The following is a 19,549-nucleotide window of genomic DNA, read 5'->3' as shown; positions in this document are numbered from 1 at the left end:
CCCAAGTCTCTTTATTGCTGGGTAAGTCTTGCACAGTCAAACAGCCCGTTGGCCTGGATCAGCGTTGCGGGAGCCCCGTCATACTTTTCGCGAGACAGATATCCGTACAAAGCGACTCGTTCATTTGCTCATTCAAGAGACATTCCGTTCCACTATTAAAATGTCTAGCGCATCCCATATGGGGAGCGAAAGACAGAGTCCCCTCACCTTCGAGAAGGGTGTAGTTGACTAGGTAGCTAGGTAGATAAATAAGTGCCATGCTCACCTACGCCATGCCATCAACGGAAATGGGAATGTGCTAGGGAACGAACGACAGGGAGAGAGAGAGAGAGAGAGAGAGAGAGAGAGAGAGAGAGAGAGAGAGAGAAAAGAAAAGAGAACTCCACCAGCCTGCTAAACCACCACACTCGCATCTTTATATAGACATCAATTTCAGACACTTCGAGACCATGAATCCGGAGGAAGTTGCGACTCCAAGGCGCTGCTATACCTGGGATGGAACACACACTCACACACACACACAACCTCCGCGCTCTCGAAGGCAGGGGGGAAGGGTAAAAAGAAAAACGAAAAAAAGGTTAAAAAAGAAAACCGAAAAAACGAATCCAAGTTTCATCGCATTCATGAAGTCGTACCAGCCGATTCTCTTCCGAGTACTCCGGAACTCCTCATGAGCAAGCGCCTGGCTCCTGTCTCCTCGCCCGTCGTGTGCAGTCACACACGCCCCCCACACCCCCTTTAATTATTTACCCTGCTTCTTCCCCTCGTCGATATCCGGCCCCAGCTCCGCCGGGTTCCGCGGGTCCACGTACGCCGACAGGCGCTCGTCCCCCCATCGGGCGCCGATGCTGACCCAGACGTGCTTGGCCGGTATGGCGACGTTGCGGGTCTCGCGGACGCCCGTCCACCGCAGGCGGCCGGCGCGGCTCATGTCGCTGTTGCCCACGCCGCCGTTGGCGCTCCACTCGCGCATCACGTCGCGCACGAACTCGACCTTGCGCCGGAACTGGTTCGCCGCCGGTATGCCCCGCAGCTCCGGGCTGATCTCGGGCCGCCGCCGCGTCGTGGCGCTGGCGCTGCGGCTGCCGCCCGCCCGCTGCACCGGCTGCTTCGGCACCGTCGAGAAGTTGAGGAGCGTCTGCACCGGATACGAGAGCACCGTCCTGTTATCCAGCGCCGACTCGTCCAGCGACCCCGTCTCCTCGAGCCGCTTCGCTGCTTCTTGGGGGAGGTGCCAGAAGTGGCACCATGTTCCGGTCGAGTCTAGGACGATCTTGGTATGATCGGGGAAGTTGAACTGTGGTCGAGATGTTAGCCTTTCTTTTCTTTTCTTTTCTTCTTCTTCCCTTTCCCCGTCTCTGGTAAATATATCATGGAGATCGTTGTGTCAGTGGAACCTACCTGCATGTGCCCATCGCAGAACATCCAACAGCCGACGTCCCCGAATCGTTGATAAAAGGTGACGATATCGCTCGGAGCGGCAGTAGGATCCGTGATGGTTGGCACCTGAAGTGCCTGCTCATCTGCCTGTTCTGGTCCTTCGATTTCCCGTCCGTACGCGATCATGTAATTGGCGAACTTCTTCCAGAGCACGATTCGCTCTCGTTTGCGGTGATCGTAGATATCCTTGCCGGCCGACAGTTTGCCGACCGTGCCGTCAGAATTCATTGGTATTCTGAACATCTCAGGCGTGACTCGCACACGAGAAAGACCCTCCTCGCCGTTGTTCTCGTAGAAGTATATTCCCTCCGTCATGGGGACGATCTGATGCCTGTCTGTGTAGGATGGGTCATCCTTTCGTAAACAGTGTCGTTCCGCTCCGCGGACGAGCATGCATGCTGGCGGCAGCAGTCCACTCTTGGTCCCTTCTTGTGTGGGGATGTTCCGGAGGATGCACCCTACACTTCCGTCGTTCAGGATGTATCCCAGGCCGAACTTGTTTGTGTAGTCAACCCATTTCACGACGATATGAGGCGGCGACGGTGTTTTGTCCTTCGAAGACAATATCGCCATAGAGCGCGCGTTGAGTGCGCGTTCGAGCTCTGCCTGAAGCTTTCGCAGTCGGTCTAGAACCACGTCGGGCCGTGTGCCCGGCACGTCTTCTTTATACTCCGAGGGACTGAACAGAGTAGTTCGTTCTTCCTTGGCCTTCTCCTTCGAGGAGCTCTGTTGTTGAACCGACTGCGTGGCGGGTCCGTCTGAAGGTACTCGAGCTCTGGATGAGAGGTGATTCCGAAGGGTGCGGGCTATGCCCCTGGATGTAGGTGCAGGCGCATCGGTCTTCTCCTCGACCGCCGGTTCACGCCTCGTCCGCGCGCGTAAAGTGCCAGCATCCCTGGACACGGGCTCAGCCACCGTCTGGGTCCGGAGAATCCCGAACGTTGATGCTGGTTTGTTCTGTGCTCGCTGTTGCGCTGCGAAGCTCTGGGGCGGCGCTCGAAGAAGCCCTGACGGTGCCTTCGGTGGGAACGCACTTTGGGATAAGTTGCTCAGCTCCTCAGATCGGTCTCCCAGCTGGGACGATTGAGGCTGCGGTTGGGGCTGCTGGACTGCGAGTCGGCTTTGAAGTCTTTGTTCGTTCCGAACGTCGTCCAAAGGCCTGTACACAATGCCCTTGGCGAGAGGAATGGCTGGGGTGAGGCCATATTGTTCCTCCTCGGCGCACTCCCTCCATATCTTTTTAAGCACCAGTTGGGACCCGCCCCATGGTCCAACACCACATTCACAGCACATCTCTTCCAGGTTGCGGCGGTTCTGGTCCATCATCTGGGCATTCGTAGCGCGCTCGTAGAAGGCCGGATTCTCTGGTGGGCAGTCGCGGAGTTTTGATGTAATATCCGACGGGACAGGCATGTAGCCGCAGACGAAGAAGTCATCTTCGATAATCTCGTCTGGGCTAGGCCTCATGTCTGCGTCCTGGAGCATTCTGGCTACGAGCTCCTTGGCCTCCTGGCTGACGTACTTCTGCGCAGTTTCTGCTATCGGCCACTCGTAGTCTCGCTCTCTTGCACGACGGTATATCTCGTCGGTCGTGGAAGACTGGAACGGAGGCTTTGAGGTGAGCATCGCAAACCTGGGCAGTGTAGGTTAGTCTCTTGGGGCAAAAGTATCAGAGGGGGGAGGGGGAAGAGTGATCCACGAACATGATAATACCCAAACTCCAGATGTCAACCATGTGGTCGTGGCCTTTCTTGCCTTTCTCGAGGATCTCAGGGGCGATATAGTTCGGAGTCCCGCACAAGGTAGTTCTCCGAATCGTGTGCATATCCTTGCCAGTGACAAGCAATGCAGCCAGCCCAAAGTCCCCAATCTTGGCATTCATGTGCTTGTCCAGGAAAATGTTGCCCATCTTTAGGTCACGGTGGATGATTCCCTTGCTGTGCATGTACTTGATAGCGCCGGCAATCTGGACGGAATAGAATCGGACCTCGGGTTCCGTCAGGCCCTTTCGCCGTTTGACCATATCCATAAGAGACCCATTCGGACACAGCTCTAGGACGAGATAGGTGCAGTTTTCAAATGAGAACGCCCTGTGGAACTGGACGATGTTTTGCTGCTTCATCTTTGAGTGGATCTGGAGCTCGGTTTGGAACTAGATTGGGCGATTGTCAGTATTGGTACTGTAGAATGCAGTGGTCAAGGAAACGGCGCTGGTGCTAACCTTCTGCTCCATCTTAAGCGGCATCTGACTCTTGACAATCTTCAGCGCATATCGCTTTGATGTCGCAGCCAACTTCCCCTCGTAACAAATGGCGAAGCCTCCTTTCCCAAGAAGCTTGCCAACCTGGTAGACAGCGCCCTCCCTGCGGTCGATGCATGGTGGCTCGGTGACATTGTTCGGAGGCGGAGGAGGGTGATCTTTCTCCTTGGCCGGCTTCACCTGCGCAGTTGTTTTTGGCTTCAGGTCGTTAGTCCGAGGCCGCAGAGCATTCGCATCTCTTGGCGATAGGGCCTCCATGTCGACGCCCTTAACACCCATCCTTCCCGCGTTTCATAGGCCAAAATATCTGACAGGAGTGGAAGTCGGGAGTGGCTAGCTTTAAAGTCGCTGTTCACGAGATGCCCAAGTGAACAGCGTGATGCGTGACGGGGCGGTGGATTATCGACTTTGAACGCGGTTGCCAGATACTCCTAGTGACTCCGTGTTAGAATCAATTGACACTTTATTACCTCCCACTGGGTGTTCCTCGTCAAAGAAGTCGCCAAAAGGAATGTACCGTCCAAGTTCTCCAAAAACCGTGTCGTTTCAGATTGTGTTGGGGCGGAACAATGGAATCGCTCACTTACTGCTCAACTTTCGGCCAAAGCAAGATGCAAGCAAATAATGGTATTTCAGGGAGGTTTCCTGGGTGCCGCAGAAGGAAATTGTCACATTCGCGAAGCGCTACTACGTAGATTTGCTTCATGTGGTTGAGGAGGTGCATTGACTGGCGGTGACTAGTGTTGATTTGTTTAGACTTTTTTAGGCGGGTCGGCAGGGCAACCAGGTAGCTTCAGACAGGGGTCTAGGAGCTCACCGAACCCACTCCAGTTTATTGGCCGGAATTTCGATGGGTCTTTCCCCACGGTCGCCGGGTTTGAATAACGTCGGCTCAGTGAGTCAGCGAACATCAGTGGATAGATGCGCTTGTTACCTGACACTGCTCCTGCTGATATCTAGGAGAATTCCATATCTACTGTCGCAAACAATGAGCCTCATTGGAGTTGAATGAGACAGTTGTCTGTCCAGTTCGCGAGAGCGCTAGCCAGAGCCTCCCTGACGATTTGAAGGGCAGAGGTATCACACTGATACAATGGTCCACCTTCCGCTTTTCAAACTCGCTTCACTTTTTGTGCGGCATATCTCCAAATATGGCGCGGTAGGTCTTTCTGAACTCCCGCGCGGAAGGGTTCCCGCTGACATGGTCCTGCTTGCAGAACCAAATCAAGCACCAGGCGCACGAACACGCGAGATTCAGGGGTTTTGCGGCCAAATACGGGCAGATGATACACCAACTGAACATGCGGCTGTCTGTTGCGACGCTGCGGAACACCGAGGCGGAAATAAAAGCCAAGGAAAAGGCTGAGGCACCGACCGTCAAGACAAAGGAGCAGATAGACAGGGAAGAGGAGTTGAGGGCAAAGTACGGAACGACGGCGAAGGAATCACACCCGACAATAGCAGCTCCAAGGAGCATATGGCGGAGGAGGTTCAGGCCGCTGCCGGAAGCCAAGGCTGTGGACCTTTTCGCAGACGTTATTGGCGATGCCTTCATCCTGATTGTCGCAGGCGGGCTCGTCATCTTTGAGTACCAGCGATCGTCACAAAAACCAGATGCGAACCTGGAGAGGATAAGAGAACTCAACGAAGTTCTTGACGATCTCAAGAGGAGGGAGGACGAGCTCGAGGAGGCTGAGAAGCGGCAACGAAGTCGCCTCGAGGCCATCGAGGTCGCCCTGCGGGCTTTCCATGATCCCAAGACCAAAAAGCCACTGCTTCCCACCCCATCCTCCTAAGTACGTGCCCCGATTTCTGCGAGAGCTGTTGTTTCTATTGGCTCTCGTACAGAATCCGTGGCACTTGCTTTTGGTTGATGGAGAGTGCGGGTCGAAAAACGGCCAAGCATTGGTGTGGTTAAGGGGTCTTGGTAGAGTACTGACCCATGGTGACATACCAACCACTGCCAGCTGCCCTGCTTCTGGGTTACTGCCAGGGGCCATTTGGGCGTCGATGGGCCGGCTAGAAGGCAGCTATAAACTAGTCATGCGGAGACTGCTCGGAATTCTGTCGGTCAACTTATATGTATTATACCGATGTCTTGTAGATATTGATCTTGGGACTATTATAGACATAGCGTGGGGTGTTTCGGTCTTCGGTTGGCTACTTCGGTACCTCGGGGTACCCATATCTGAAAGTATTGGGATAGGGAAAGTCGGAACAAGGAAAGAACGAGCCAGGGGTGTTGCTGAAAGGCAGTTAGGGAACTCCTCTCAATCCACTTCTTTTTTTCATCCTTTCTTAGCATTATATCAACTCCCGATCTTCTCATAGATACTACTTACCTGGATAGACGCCATAGAATACATAAACTTCACGCATGATCGGCTCCCTGCCAGATGTTCTGCTCGAGTCTCCGCAAGCGCCAGGGATGGGCAGCTGCGGCTCCCGCCTTTCTCCAAAAGAGGCCACGAAGTTGGAAAGGTATGGAATTATCAGGAAGCAACAAGGGCTTGGTAGGAATGCTATCGATGGCTAACCATGTCGTAGAGTGCACGCTCGGGACGCATGATGTCGCTATTCCTATATCCACAACTGGAGAGGAGGGCGAGGTTTTATTCCGCTTCATCCTTCTGTCAGCAGTTGATGTAGGAATGTCCGATGCTTGGCAGAGGATAGAGAGACTGTACCATTTAGAGGGGGGTTGTAACTGCGCCGTCGTCTTCTTGCTGCAAGGGGACGGTGAAGACCATGGATTGGCGCCGTACATGACTCTCCAGATCAGGTATACCTATACCACCCCTTTGGGACCTCGTGAGATCGCCCAGGGGCTGACCTAGAGAAAAAGCATGATGGACAAGTTCGCCATGCCAATTATACCACTTACATCAGTGGATGATCTCCCAGACACCCTCCTCTCATTCGCAAGTCGGCTCACCGCTACCAAGCCTTCGTTGCCTTGCCCTCCCGGCTCCACCCCACAAGCCCTTCTTCCACATTGTGCTCTCGGGCCCCCGCTCTCACCGCACGCGACTAATGTCCTTAGCGACATCAATTCAAGCTTCAGTGATCTTCTAGACAAGGCAACGAAGCCAGAGGGGCAAATGATTCTCCAAGACTACGTTGGGGCCGACGCAGAACGTGTCATTCGTTTCTGCATGGGCGACGAAGCTGCAGAATGATCTGCCACAGGAGGGAAACATGTGGATCGAGTAATACGAAGGACACGCTCACCTCTACATAGTATATTCTGACAGTGGCATCGTCCAGTGGGAGCCATTGGGCGGGATAGTGAACGGGCAAACCTTCAGAGTGTTCGAGAAGCTTCTCCAGGATCGAAGTATTTTGATGTTGCTTGCCACCATTTGCAGCTGTACTGATAGAAGTGTGTTATTATCCCTTCCACCGATCAATCTAATTCAACCACTCAATATTTAAGCTATAACCATCCTTAGTTATGCGTCCCGGGTGGCGAGTTCGAGTGCGAGTCAGAGAGAGAACAAGCTCAAAGTTCGGGGGGCAGTGTGAAGCTTGCTGCCTTGGGCCGACACATATAAAAGCTCGAGTGCCCAAGAAGAACCTCCGGCCGTTTCTTGTCTCCCACACACCACGGGGGAACAAAGTCGTAAACAGATATTGCCAGTGATGATACTTGATCTGAGGCAGTCGAGACAGGTTCTCAGTAACAAAGTCGTAATGAAATACTGCCAGTGATGTGTGATGTGGCGTTTTGGCCCACATGTCGGGAGGTAACCGCCCTCGTTAGCCAGACTCACTATCAAATACCAACCAATCCAGACATGCCGATAAGGCTGCTCAGAGTGAGAGCCAGAGTGGGAGTGAGGTCCAGAGTCAGAGCCAGCTCAGCGAGAACACTGGGCGCCCGAAACCAGAAGGTTGAGCCCAACAGGTTGGGAGCAATAATATCCCCGCGCATTTCGTCGGTAGCAGGGGCCATTACTGCCCAGTCCTTCTGGCAACGAGGCGGCCTGTCAGGTTAGAAGGGGGCGATATGGTAGGGTGCTGTCGACCACCTGATAAGTATCAGCGAGCCTTGATGCGAGTGTGAGGTGGTCATCCTGCAAGTTAAAAATAAAACCTGGGGGATGTGGAGACCCGGGGCGGGAGTTCTCGAGCGGGGTGGAGAGTTAGAGATCCCCGGCTCCGCCTGTGTAACGCGGCGTTGTAAGAATCGGTCGATTTGCGAATATAAGTCCCTGACTCGGGGGCGAACCCCGAAAGAGCCACCCCGCCGATGTTCAAGCCTGACGAGTACCAAACACTGGGTATGAGGAGAGAAAGCCTTGACATGACGTTCGAACTGTATCCTATCCGTATCTCAGCCTAGAGCAGGTCATCGTCTAGCCATCCGTGATAGAAGTCTGGCATTCACAATTAATTATTGATTGCACTAGTGCCTGGCAATCGATCGAGGACCTATCATCTCACTTGGCCAGCTCTTGATCTACATGTGTGTGCATGGCTCGATACGGCGGCCGGCTAATGATTATGTTCGTGAAGTCCGACAGATAGTGTGCGGCGGGGATCCTCGTGGGATTTGGTTCCTCTCCAGGTGTGGCGTTATTCCTCCAGCGCCCACGTGAAGCAAGTACCCCTGGCAAACTAGTCATCGACTCGTCGCTCACTGATAAGTCGCATGATCTCAACATGCACCATATGGGAGCGCTGACGCTAATGTACGGGATTCATACATGGCCCTCACTCATCCATTGCCTTCGAACCACTGGCCCCCCAAAGGCGCCAATAGGGTAGCATGCCAAGTTCACCGTCGCTGGATGGCTGGGGAACTTGGGGGAATGGTTGTCCCAAAAGAATTTACACTTTAGGTTCAGCGGTGAACTCATATGGGACTTCTCCTGTCCTTGGCGTCTGGAATTGCCGCGTGGGAGAGATGCAAGGCTCACGAGTGAGACCTCGTTCCTTATTGTCGGGACCAACCTTACATAGGAACCACCGTTTTCTGGCAAGCCAACAGCATGTGGTTGAGGACCTGGAATATCACTCCAAGCTGACGGGAAGGTCAGGTAGGTACAGTACATACAGTAGGTAGGTACCTTGATGAGATAACCACCTGCAAGCCTAATGGCATGGGGGATGCTACCTACGTAACTTTAGGTATGCGCAAGGTGAATGCACTGGATATTGAGAGCACGGACCGCGCGGGAAGCATGCTCGTTGGATTCGTTCCGCTTTCGCCCAGTGTCTCCACCCCCCGGCCACACCCCCGTCAAACCCTGGACCCCGCCCAGACACGAAGTATCGTTCTCAAACAGCAGCTGCTTCATCAGGGGACATCGCCAAAGACGCCCGTTTGAGGCCAGCCTGATCGTCCGTCTCGAACCTGATGCCTTGGAGATTACCTCCAAGGATTGCCCGGTAGCTCTGAAGAGAAGTCCTGTTGAGTTGGCGACGGCGCAAGCAACTCCTCTTGGGATCGGTACTTTCCTTGTGATCCCCGTGTGACATGGAGTACCTAGGTACCTACTCCAGGGCTCACGACGCTAAATCGTGCCCCTGCAACTTCACCTGCAGGAGAGGATCCCTGCCACGCCGCTGCAGAGAGACCACACGAGGCTGGCACCTGATTGGCCTCTTTCAAACTCTAACCGCCGAGGCTTGTCCAATGGCCTCAACGGCTTAAGCCTTTCTATTCATATTCTCTCGACGACACTCAATAGCTCCATCCATTTCACCACCCGCTCCTGCAGCCCAATACTTGCCCAATATGACCCTGTGCTTAACCGCACCAAGCCAATAGACAGAACATTGCATTCTTGTTTTCCTGGCTCGCCATTGGTAAATGTTTCTGGGCAGGCAGACCGTGATCCGACCCGAGCTGCTTCTAATCTCGATTGGGTCAAATGCCCCGGTTGCGGACCATGTAGTGTAGGGCATGAGGGAACTTTTACACTAGATCCTCAGCCACCCATGGCGGGAGGCGGGGGAATGGCTCAAAAGTCGTCCGTTCAAGAGACGAGACCTCTCCGCATGGCTTGCTGCTCGCTTGTTCCTTCCATGGCCTGCTTGGCTTGTCGTGTAGTTTCCTGTCCACATGTTTTAGGGCCGCTCCGCTCATACATATGTCCCACTGTCCCCACCCTTCCCTGTCAGTTCTTAAACTCGCATGCGTCCCGAGTGTCTGAAGATCCAGCTTGCATCCCTTCTCATATGCTAAAACTCCACCCTGCCTCAGACCTCTCCCCCCTTGACGGCCATCGCCTTGTCTGATCTTCAGGCGTCGTTCAATGCGTAAGGGGCTCAATACCTGGCCTGTTCCCTCCGCCCTGACAACTGCGCCCTGTTTGGCGACCGCTTCAAACACCGCCATCCGATTTACCCACGATCGCATGCCCGTCCAGTAACAGTGGTCCCTCATCTCTCACCCACCCCTGCCCACACTGCCCGTCCTCGTCCTCAGCAGGGTAAAGCCTCGTTAGAAACAGCTTCATGCCGCTCGGATGCCAGCTGTCATCATAGATCAGATTACTAGAACCTGGATCACGAACGATATCACGCTAGGGTCGAGCCAGAAACATCCGACACGCTCCACCCAGTCTGATACACATCCCTCCCCGGCCTCGGGTGCTGCCCTCTGGGCAAGTACCACCTCCGTTCCGCCTCTCTGTCGACCCAATATTAGTCGGCACAGCCTTGGTCTTCTACTCGCTCCGTGTCCGCCTTCTCTCCCTTCCTTTCTTTCGCCGGCGCTGTGCACTCGGTCGATAGCCTTCTTTCATATCGACACTTTTGCGTCAACACTCCTCCCAGCCGCAGGTCCGGATACTTGCCTTCTTTTCGACGTTCACCACTTTGCATTGCTATTCTCTTCCTTTCTCTTCGACCTAGCGTCTTTCGTACTTGGTTCCCGCGGAGCTAGTTGTTCGCCGGTCTCGACACATTTGGTTATTTGGGAGCATACCTGACAGGAACGGTCCGATATATTGCAAGGCATCATTTAAAAGCGTGCGTGCTTGACACGGCAAGAGAGAAGGGAAAGAGCAATCTCGTGTGGCCAGCAAGGACCGAAGAAGGAACTCACCACCGCGAATCCATCATCTCGAAATCAAAGTCGACCGACTAGCAAGAAACTATGGGAAGGCTTATCAAGAACCACTGGGCGAGGCTCATCACCCTGAGCGCGGCAACCTGTAGGTCCAACCAGTTCGAGCGAGGATTTCCAGGGGGGATGGAACTAGTCGCTAACCAAGTCCGACAGACCAAATCGCTGCTGCTATCGAGGGCTTTTTCTGGCCCAAGATTTTCTGGGACTTCCTCACGAGGAGCCTGGACCCCGCAGTAAAGCCGATACCGATCCTGCAGATCATCAACCTGCTATCAGGCCTCTTTTTGCTGGCGTGGGAATGGCCGCTGGGCTTCATCGCCGGATCCGGCATCCACCGCAGCATCGAGGCCCGCCTGGCCGCCCTGCCGCTCGTCGCTCTGTCCGCCGCCCTCATCTACCAAGGGACCAACGCCGCGCTCTACTACGTCGTTGCACTGGTCGCGTATTTCTGGGCCTACAGCGAAGGCGAGGTTAGTAAAACCATCCCAGTTGGAGTTGTCCCAACTGCTCCCCACCCCATCGCTACTGAACAGCACCGTTGACATCCGATTTCCAGATCGTCTGTGCCAAGCCTTGGACTCTCCCCCAACGCGGACGAGCAGTACGCACATAGGTTCCAATGGTTTTTCCCCCCCACCCCCTCTTCAGCACCCTAGTATGACATATCACCCTCTCGCCTTCCCCCCGGTCAGGGAGAGGTTCGCTTCCTCGATTCGATCCCGAGGGCGAGGGAGTTGGGGGGTTGGGGGGTTTTTCTTTGGGTGGGGAAGGGACCTTGAAAGGTGGAATCTTCCCCTTACACCGATGACGGCCGGCAACACTCCCGAACACATTCTACTTCTCAGCCGGCCTTTCCCAACCCTTCATATCTATTACAGCCTATATTCTTCGCGCGCGCAGCATGGCCTACATACATTCTTTTATCGCACCCCGTGTTCGTGATTTGACGATCCACTTCTACGACCGGGCGAGGCGGCAAAGGGAAGGGGGCAATGTGTCCAAGGGGTGTTGTGTTTGGGACGGTGAGGGGCATGAGGAGGGACTGATGCTTGATGGAGCAGAAGCAGCAGGTGGGGAGGGGCACGGATGAGGGCGGAGTGGTCCTCAATCGGGGAGGCCAGGAATTGTATTAATCGCACAGATCCTTTGGACATATCTCTCAAAATCAGCATTTACGGTGATACCAGGCCGGGCGAGCGAGGCGCGGGCCCAATTACTTGGGTTGTGGACAGAGAAGGGCTGTGCAAACAGGAGGTGTTTTCTTGAGTGACGACCTCGAATGAATGAATGCGATTCTACACTTTTCATACCCTACCTAGTTCAGAGGCGTTCAGCCCGTTTCAACGAGAGCCGAGCCCTTCGCATTGAATAATTACATTAGTCAATGCCACAGTCGCCAAGAGTCCCCTTTCTTTTTTTTGGCCTTGTCATTTCGCTCTGATGAGTTTATGTTAGGGCGGGCATGGGTCGAGTTTCGAAACCCTTACGAAACAAATCTTGGTCCGAGACGCTGTTGCGGCGGCAACCGCGCAGTCGTTTCACAACCAAAATGCACATGCTCCACGGAAAACCGCAAAGAGTTCCTGCTGCCAGTTTGAGAAAGATGTTGCCATTGCAGCAGACAGACCTAACTAATCTTTCAGGCCGCTTCTCAGCGCTGATTTGTTGGTTGGTAGGAGGTAATCTCTACTCCATACTGTAACCTTTCAGAGAGGTCATTGCTTTCTCGAATCCCCCATTCCCCACCGAGCGGCGCCGAAAATAAATAAAACGAACAATCAAAAACGCACGCGCCAACGGCTCCCATGCCGAATAACCCACCCACATCTGCCGAGTGAGGCTCAAAATGCCGAACCCGAACCGCTCCGTTGGTCCTTCCAACAAAACTGCTCGTCGTCCCATCCATTCATGGCCCCACTCCCGCCTCTCAACGGCACCACCGCCCGAAGCCGGCCCGGCCAAAGAGCCCCGACGCCGTATCTGGCGACTAGCTGAAGACCTCTAGTGATTCATGACTCGCTCGTGTTGCGCCTCGTTCTTGTGACCCTGGCGTTCGGGGAACTACAAAAGGCGAGGGGCGGTCAGTTTCCAATTTTTGTCTTTTTTTTGGGGGGGGGAACCAAAGGAAGTTATGTGTATGTGGGCTTGCTTACCTGAGACTGCTGGATATTGCCCTTCTCCAGGATCTGTATGATCACGTCATCGTCCACGTGGGTACCGAACTCGTTCTCCAGATCAGCCTGGGATGCCCCCATATAAGGGCCCTGGGCACCTTGTCTGTCGGACTGGGTTAGCGAGACTCGGGAGGTTGGGCGAAGCCAGATAGATAGATGAAGCGGACTCACCGGTTTGTTGTGAAGATCTTGAAGGCGGAGACGACCTGTGCAAGAGGGATGCTCCTGTCCTTCTGCCACTTGTTGTATTGCTCCTCACTCTCCAGGAAGACGACGAAGTCATCGTTGCTTCCCTTGAAGTGGACCTTGGTCTGGGTAGTCTCGCCGCGAGCCATTGTTGGTAGTTTTGGGGGTTGAGTGTTTGTGTTTGTTATTGACGGTACTGTAGTTGCGTATTTACCGCGAATTGGATATCTTGATGACTTTGTATTTATGGTAGAGTTACTCTGTGATATTAAGAGAAGAATGAATCTCGTGCCTGGGGCTTCCGGCCTTTTAAAGCTGGTTCTTGAGCTATTCAGCGAGAGGGGGATGAGCTCATGATGGCTACGTCATATGTGCTGAGAGCTGGCCAAGCGGGCCCCACCTTGTAATCATAAGTTGAGTGCTGCGCAAGTACCTTGGCATGTACGTAACTAGTGTAGGTACCTCCAGAATTGGTTTTCACGCCATTACCTACGGAAAAGGATAGCAATGGGCTCCATTCCATCCTTCGTAGTACTGTACATCATCACACTGCATTGATGCATTGGTGCATTGGTGCATACACGAGGCAGAGAAGCCAGTAGCCGCGGGCATGATTGCGCCCACGGAAAAGTTGGAAATGGGATATATTGCTCGGAGGATGCTGTAGTGTACAGGGTAGATCTGGATCCACACCATCGCCAAGCTCTGGGCGGACTCAGCCGCGCTACTTTTGAAGACGCGCCACCTGTATGGGGCAAGGCCTACCTAATTTCATACTATGCGCAAACTGCTCGGTTGACTGGGCTCGCTTCTGAATTGGGTTGTCTATACTAGTCTATGTGGAGGTGGAGTGGAGGCTGGGCAGGCTTCTGGCAAATGCAAGCATGTAAGAGAACGAGAGAGTCCGAGAAAGAAACAGAAAGAAAGAGAGCCATCAAGTAAGCAAGGAAAGAAAAGATAATGTAACCAGCTGGCAGTCGCAATGAAGAGGGTATCTTGACATTCACCTACTTAACGACGGGGCAACGCTCTCCCTCAATACCTCCGACCATGTAAAGCTGTCTCAACGAACGACACTGCGAATCACCCGGACCACAACCTGCCGATGCAGAGCCCCTACTCTGGCCGCCCACCGACTCTGGAACTTGTGCGGCCTTGCCTTGGCATGTGGTGGTGGGCATACATCTTCCTCCTTGGAACCCCGTGTAGGTGCCATTGAGTCCTGCCGCCGAGGTCCCGTACTGTTGCTGCTATCTTTCGGTGGCGACGGAAGGGCCGGTGGCATCTCTTGTTCTTGGCACTCCCCTTGCACTTTGATCGCCTCCAAACAGCGAACTGTCTTCAGGACATCGGCATCCCATTCAGAGTCCACCGCCGCCACCGAGGGACTCGGCCTTCCACCCTCATCCGGGGCTTCTGAGAGGAGAGACCTGCCGGACCCGTCGTGTGTTTCGTAATCCATGGCTGCTGCTGCGGCACCCATGTCTTTCGGCTGGCCTGAGCTAGTTGTAGCTGTATACTGCCCTGCGGACATGGCCGAGCTGGCGGTGCTGGGAGTCCGCTTTGTGAAGGTGCTGGCAATGCTTGCGACACTCAGCTTCCTCATCATAGATGTTGCCGATGCCCTGACCAGATGCTCGCTCCTGGATCGGGCAGTTATCCCGGGAAACGGCAGGATGTCGCGTGTCCACACGTCTGACAGGAGAGCTTCGAGTCGAGCTCTTTCTCCCCGAGATGGCGCTATGACGGGGACCCGGCTGTTTATGGTCGACAAGGACTGAGACCGGTTGATAGGGACTCTAGGTGTCGAGCTTGCTGAGTTCTTCACGACACTGGTGTTTTTCAGTATGACCTGGCACATGGGAGATTTTGGTCCAACTGTGGTGGCGCGATGAATAGATATTCTTCTGGCAATTGTTCCTACACGCCAGAGTCAACGGATGTCGACACTTCCGAATCGTGACTAGCAAGGACGAACCTGGCTTTCCAAAAACCGTTCCAAGAGGTCTAATGTCCAGGAAGAGCGAGCTGAACAGAGTAGGCTGCTTCTGAGTATGGAAATCCAGGGGCACAGGAGGATGAGAGAGTCGACTCCGCCATGCTTCTTCCTCGGTGGGTGTACACGCCGTCATGATCATCTCGTACAGCTGGTGGTCGCACATGAACACAAGCTTCCATGAGTAGGGCGCTGTATGGCATTGCAGTCCTGCATGTGTCAGCATGGCTCGAAGACGCCATTCCAACTTTAGCATCGGGGGTGGAAGGTGGAATATCTTACCTCGGCCATTATTAGCAGCCTCTACCCTGATATTATTAACACTAATGCAGGCCTGGATTGTGTACATCTGATCCACCCTGCCAGCGAGTGCCAGGCACAGCCAGTCTCGATAGAGGAGGGCGATCATGTATCTTCCACTAACATCTTCTCTAGTCTGCCAACAGACATGCAAGGCACCGCAGAGTCGAATGTGGCCGAACGAGCGAACGTGGTTCTTCGAAGTCGCATCAAGAACCTTGTGCCGGTCAGTACATCACCCTCAGCTTAGGAGAAGCAACTAACTTGGGCTGGAAAGACAAGACGGTCTTGAAGGACCCACGTCTTTTCTAGAGTGGCCTTTATTCTGGCATCATTGGTTGCCTGGTTGATTTCCGCAGTGGCTTCCCGAACCCTGACTAGGGTGTCCTCAATCTCCATGTGAGAGTGAGGACAATCGCACACTGGTGTATACTTTAGAAGCTCCGAAAAGAGCAAGGGGTATTTGCAGACCCGCTGAATAGGCTGGAAGGTGTCAGGCCCCAAGAGAGCACGGCGTTTGCAGGAGAGACTCACCTTGACTAGGAGATCTCCGATGGTGAGGGACTTTTTGGACCGGTCTCCCTTGGTGCTGGCTGTGCCCACGGCTGCAGCCAGGGTTTCAAGGCCTTTCTGGTAGGATTCCCACCGCGGTATTGTTCGATGCGCCGAGGCAACGTCCTTGATCATCAGCTCATATTTAGCGCCGTATTCTTCGTATACAAAGAATCGACTCATCTATACCACGTTAGGGGGAGCAAATAGCCATGCATTGCAGGATATAGAGGGCACAGGGGACACCGAGGAACAACATGTGCACCTTACCTTCTTTGCGAAGACCTTGGCAACCTCCGCTGCGACCTGAGGGTCGGCGGTCATCCCGGGGACAGCCTGTAGCCAGGACATGTCATCCTTCTCTTCAGGAACAGCACCTAGACTCCTCCATCTTCTGTGGCCGAGGGCTGCGGTGCTTGGCTTGGCGGGCTGCACTGGAAACTCGATTTGCGTATATTCAGAGTGTGGTACAGCGTGATGCAAGTCACCGAGGATTTCTTCGTGGAGTTCCACGATTTCTGTCAAGTTGCGATTGATAGAGGATCGGAGCCCGGTCGAGAGGGAAGGCAAGGAAGCAAGGATGGTAACGTAGACCTAAGGTTCCGTTCCAACTAAGCCGAGACTTATAGCAGGGGAACGAGTAACTTACGTTCATCAGGAACCGTACATCCCCAATATAGCCCTCCTCGGTATTGATGAGTTCTTCCAAGATGCGGCGTCTTTGCAGCGACCGCTCCGTGACGTCTGGATCCATGGCCATTGGACCCATGGCCATTGGTCTGTCCACATAGGTACCGTCGACTGATAACCGCGCCCCTGTGATCGAGGTTTTGCTGCTCCTATCCGTTCTGGAATGGCCCTGGGAGGATCGCACGGTAGTCCTCCTTGGCCGTACCATCAAATTGACACTGGTGAGCGAAACACTCGCGCTTCTGATAGTCGTGACAAAGGCAGTGGACGAGCCTGTAGATGACTTCCGGTGATGCCGTGGCCGATGCCCTGGGGGTTTACCTCGAGAGGTGTGACGAGAGAGACTGTGACAGACGCCAGACGTCTCCTGTCGCTGGAGAGCTCGTCGACGCAAAGTTCTTATCCAACGGTGGAACGGCTTATCCGGCTCATTTACCGCGCGCTGGCAGTCTCCAAGAGTGATGGGTCCCGCTCCCCCGATGTCGACTTCGTCCAGGCTAGGAGTAAGTTCGGGATTATGAAATCTTTCAACCGTCTCGCCGCGAGCGTTCTTGTCGAGTATAGCCGGGATAACCACAGTGGCAGGAGAAGATAGTTCAGACACATTCGATAAAGAGTGCTGTGGCAGGGGGGAGAACTCGGCGAGTGTCATTGTGGGAGAACACGGCAGGCAGTCGAGAAATAGGGGTATAAAGGAGCTACTCCTAGAGTTTTCAAGAGCTCCAATGCAGTAATGAACAGGGACTGACGGTCGATTCAAAACGTGATGCCAAGCAACAAAAGGAAGAAAAGATGCATATTGAAGAGAACATGGCGTTTGTTGCTAGAATGGTGACGTGGTGTAGACACTGCACCAAGAGATAATGAATGTGGCTATCGCAGCTTCGCGGCCCCATCCAAAGGAAAGAATGGCTCTTACGTCAAAACTCCCACCTACCTCGTACAATAAGCACATGGAAGACCAAGGGCAAGAACGATCGGATGCCTAGAAAACGAAAAGGAGACCCCGAAATAAACGCGATGACCTGAGAGCAGCCGCCACGGACAGCGTGTCTGCTGCGTCGAGCCAGGCGCTGGCCAGGCTTACCTGAGCCCGACTGAGAGGGCCAGAAAAGGTGGCCAATACCTACCTACATAAGTAGAATACCTCTGATTATCGATGATGCATCTGAAAGTTGGATTCCACAATCAACCGTCGGTTGTCAAACCGTCATGGGCTGGCCATCAAAAGCCACCTTCTTATATCCGTACCTTACCTAGGTGGCAGCCAATCGGGAAATTTAAGCTCCCAGGTTCCGATAACTCTGCAGCTCCAGCCCCTGTTGGTAGGTACTACCCCGCCAAACAAACTGGTCCCCGCCCAGAGCTTGCCTCTCGAGCTCTTTTGCTTCTTGTGCTAGATGCGTCGTCACTCATGGCTGGCTAAACCGCGAAATCCCAGTCTCCCTGCCAACTCCCCACGAACCGTACCCGACGGTTGCGACGAGTCTCGATATGATTATCTAGCATGTGATTGCCGTTGAACATGAACAACCTACATGCACCGACGGTCCCTTCGGGACCAACCTCTGTGCGCGTCACAAATGGGGGAACAGCGCATCTTACCTTTGCGGAACTTCAGAGGAAGAAGGATATCATGGAGGCCGAGCTGAAGGCTCTCAGTAGCGTGCTGGATTCTGTATGGTGCCCCCAGCCCTCTTACTGCTGCTCAAACGTTGGCTCATTACTCTGCCCACTTAGCACGGCGTTGATATGCATACGAGCCTTTTGACGCCAGATGGCTTCCCCCGAGCTGATATCGATGTTGCGCAAAGTACTACCCTCTTCCTCTGGAATCGACGGATGGTAGGGGCTGACACCGGCAGTTCGGACCACGAGAGCGCGAATCATCTACCTCCGAAACGATTATAAAGACCTCATGGGGGTCATCGAGAAGCATCTACACGAACATTTTGCAAGCCTTGGAGACGAGGAAGTTCCCGCTGTCCCCGACCAAGGAATGTCAGAGCTGAGGGATTCGGTGCCCGAGGTATTGGATGAGCCCTTTGCAAAGGTGAACAGCGTCGTCGATAATAGCCCTGCAGACGCGGCAGGTCTCAAGGCAGGAGACCTGATACGGGCTTTTGGCTATGTCAACAAGTCCAACCACGATAACCTAACGAAGGTTGGCGAATGTGTCCAAGGCAATGAAGGGGTAATACACGTCTTTCAACTGCGAGGAATAATCGTCCACGACTGCGACTAATGGTTCATAGCAAAACATCCTCGTCAAGATCTCTAGAGGCACTGGGACCACCCGACCACAAGAGCTTCGGTTGACCCTGATACCCAAGCGTAACTGGGGTGGAAGAGGAATGCTTGGCTGTCATATCTTGCCATTCTGAAAATACCTGGGGGGAGGGGGGAGAATGTCTGGCAGGGAGAGGCTAAGCATGAAATCTATCGCATGCCAGGCAGCAGTAGGCAGTGGAGGCAACCAAGGCTGGCTGTTGTTAATGATGAATCTATTGGTCAACAACCTAAGGCAGGATAGTGATGGGCTCGCTCTTACTTGCTGAATCTGGCCCAGAAGGTCAGCAAGAAACCTCACAAAGACAACAGGGCACAGGCTGCAGGACACAAAGAACCTTGACGTGTTAGCAGCACACAAGGAGTGAATGCTCCGACTGTCATGAAACTAATCACCTTAGAACTTGGTTGCTGGGTGCCTGTGGAATGCATCCAAGTACCTGTAGATAGTGACTGGGAGACAGGAGAATACCGACCAATTACAGAATGGTAGGCGCTTATTATTAGGAAGTTTTGCATAGTAAAATCCAATGAATGGTAGACCCGAGAACCAGCTTGGTGGTACCCAAACCAGAACGCCC

The 19,549-nt window shown here is 53.8% G+C and overlaps 7 protein-coding genes across 7 annotated transcripts; 4 read left to right on the top strand and 3 right to left on the bottom strand.

Moving 5' to 3' along the window:
• Positions 1-710: 710 nt before the first annotated feature.
• QBC33DRAFT_604882 (Pkinase-domain-containing protein) lies at positions 711-4,073 on the bottom strand. The gene is made up of 4 exons (XM_060432256.1): positions 3,662-4,073; positions 3,144-3,592; positions 1,402-3,073; positions 711-1,297 (listed from the first exon to the last, which is right to left on the bottom strand). The coding sequence occupies exons 1-4, from the start codon at positions 3,977-3,979 to the stop codon at positions 743-745; spliced, it is 2,994 nt and encodes a 997-aa protein (XP_060285932.1). The 5' UTR covers positions 3,980-4,073; the 3' UTR covers positions 711-742.
• A 498-nt stretch (positions 4,074-4,571) lies between these two features.
• Positions 4,572-5,613, top strand: QBC33DRAFT_333502 (uncharacterized protein). The gene is made up of 2 exons (XM_060423692.1): positions 4,572-4,859; positions 4,918-5,613. The coding sequence occupies exons 1-2, from the start codon at positions 4,794-4,796 to the stop codon at positions 5,494-5,496; spliced, it is 645 nt and encodes a 214-aa protein (XP_060285931.1). The 5' UTR covers positions 4,572-4,793; the 3' UTR covers positions 5,497-5,613.
• Positions 5,614-6,402: 789 nt separating this feature from the next.
• Positions 6,403-6,966, top strand: QBC33DRAFT_333496 (uncharacterized protein). Its single transcript, XM_060423691.1, has one exon. The coding sequence runs from the start codon at positions 6,547-6,549 to the stop codon at positions 6,877-6,879; it is 333 nt and encodes a 110-aa protein (XP_060285930.1). The 5' UTR covers positions 6,403-6,546; the 3' UTR covers positions 6,880-6,966.
• Positions 6,967-10,808: 3,842 nt separating this feature from the next.
• Positions 10,809-11,394, top strand: QBC33DRAFT_513199 (uncharacterized protein; the record flags this gene model as incomplete). Its single annotated transcript, XM_060425963.1, has 3 exons — positions 10,809-10,866; positions 10,935-11,251; positions 11,338-11,394. 3 exons carry the CDS (start codon positions 10,809-10,811, stop codon positions 11,392-11,394), a joined length of 432 nt encoding a protein of 143 aa, XP_060285929.1.
• Positions 11,395-12,632: 1,238 nt separating this feature from the next.
• Positions 12,633-13,460, bottom strand: QBC33DRAFT_333102 (SDO1-like protein). The gene is made up of 3 exons (XM_060423690.1): positions 13,127-13,460; positions 12,935-13,058; positions 12,633-12,842 (listed from the first exon to the last, which is right to left on the bottom strand). Exons 1-3 carry the CDS (start codon positions 13,288-13,290, stop codon positions 12,783-12,785), a joined length of 348 nt encoding a protein of 115 aa, XP_060285928.1. The 5' UTR covers positions 13,291-13,460; the 3' UTR covers positions 12,633-12,782.
• A 744-nt stretch (positions 13,461-14,204) lies between these two features.
• Positions 14,205-17,331, bottom strand: QBC33DRAFT_447451 (Dbl domain-containing protein; the record flags this gene model as incomplete). The annotated part of the gene is made up of 7 exons (XM_060424430.1): positions 14,205-15,061; positions 15,120-15,347; positions 15,420-15,654; positions 15,702-15,920; positions 15,972-16,172; positions 16,227-16,583; positions 16,639-17,331. 7 exons carry the CDS (start codon positions 17,329-17,331, stop codon positions 14,205-14,207), a joined length of 2,790 nt encoding a protein of 929 aa, XP_060285927.1.
• A 696-nt stretch (positions 17,332-18,027) lies between these two features.
• QBC33DRAFT_531724 (26S proteasome non-ATPase) lies at positions 18,028-19,511 on the top strand. The gene is made up of 4 exons (XM_060427321.1): positions 18,028-18,357; positions 18,420-18,492; positions 18,545-18,873; positions 18,935-19,511. Exons 1-4 carry the CDS (start codon positions 18,205-18,207, stop codon positions 19,061-19,063), a joined length of 684 nt encoding a protein of 227 aa, XP_060285926.1. The 5' UTR covers positions 18,028-18,204; the 3' UTR covers positions 19,064-19,511.
• Positions 19,512-19,549: the final 38 nt, after the last annotated feature.

This window comes from Phialemonium atrogriseum, assembly GCF_030411735.1.
Source record: "Phialemonium atrogriseum strain 8032-3 unplaced genomic scaffold QBC33scaffold_6, whole genome shotgun sequence".
Taxonomy (NCBI): domain Eukaryota; kingdom Fungi; phylum Ascomycota; class Sordariomycetes; order Cephalothecales; family Cephalothecaceae; genus Phialemonium; species Phialemonium atrogriseum.
This window is presented reverse-complemented; position numbering and strand designations above follow the sequence as displayed.

Coding starts and splice junctions, on each gene's coding strand:
- QBC33DRAFT_333102 (XM_060423690.1), bottom strand. CDS start 13,290: ATGGCTCGCGGCGAGACTACCCAGACCAAGGTCCACTTCAAGGGAAGC. Junction 13,059..13,126: donor AAGATCTTCACAACAAACCG/GTGAGTCCGCTT, acceptor CCAGTCCGACAG/ACAAGGTGCCCAGGGCCCTT. Junction 12,843..12,934: donor GCAATATCCAGCAGTCTCAG/GTAAGCAAGCCC, acceptor CGCCTTTTGTAG/TTCCCCGAACGCCAGGGTCA.
- QBC33DRAFT_531724 (XM_060427321.1), top strand. CDS start 18,205: ATGAACAACCTACATGCACCGACGGTCCCTTCGGGACCAACCTCTGTG. Junction 18,358..18,419: donor TCAGTAGCGTGCTGGATTCT/GTATGGTGCCCC, acceptor CTGCCCACTTAG/CACGGCGTTGATATGCATAC. Junction 18,493..18,544: donor TGATATCGATGTTGCGCAAA/GTACTACCCTCT, acceptor TGACACCGGCAG/TTCGGACCACGAGAGCGCGA.
- QBC33DRAFT_333502 (XM_060423692.1), top strand. CDS start 4,794: ATGGTCCACCTTCCGCTTTTCAAACTCGCTTCACTTTTTGTGCGGCAT. Junction 4,860..4,917: donor ATATCTCCAAATATGGCGCG/GTAGGTCTTTCT, acceptor TCCTGCTTGCAG/AACCAAATCAAGCACCAGGC.
- QBC33DRAFT_604882 (XM_060432256.1), bottom strand. CDS start 3,979: ATGGGTGTTAAGGGCGTCGACATGGAGGCCCTATCGCCAAGAGATGCG. Junction 3,593..3,661: donor CGCTTAAGATGGAGCAGAAG/GTTAGCACCAGC, acceptor CGCCCAATCTAG/TTCCAAACCGAGCTCCAGAT. Junction 1,298..1,401: donor TCTGCGATGGGCACATGCAG/GTAGGTTCCACT, acceptor TCTCGACCACAG/TTCAACTTCCCCGATCATAC.
- QBC33DRAFT_333496 (XM_060423691.1), top strand. CDS start 6,547: ATGATGGACAAGTTCGCCATGCCAATTATACCACTTACATCAGTGGAT.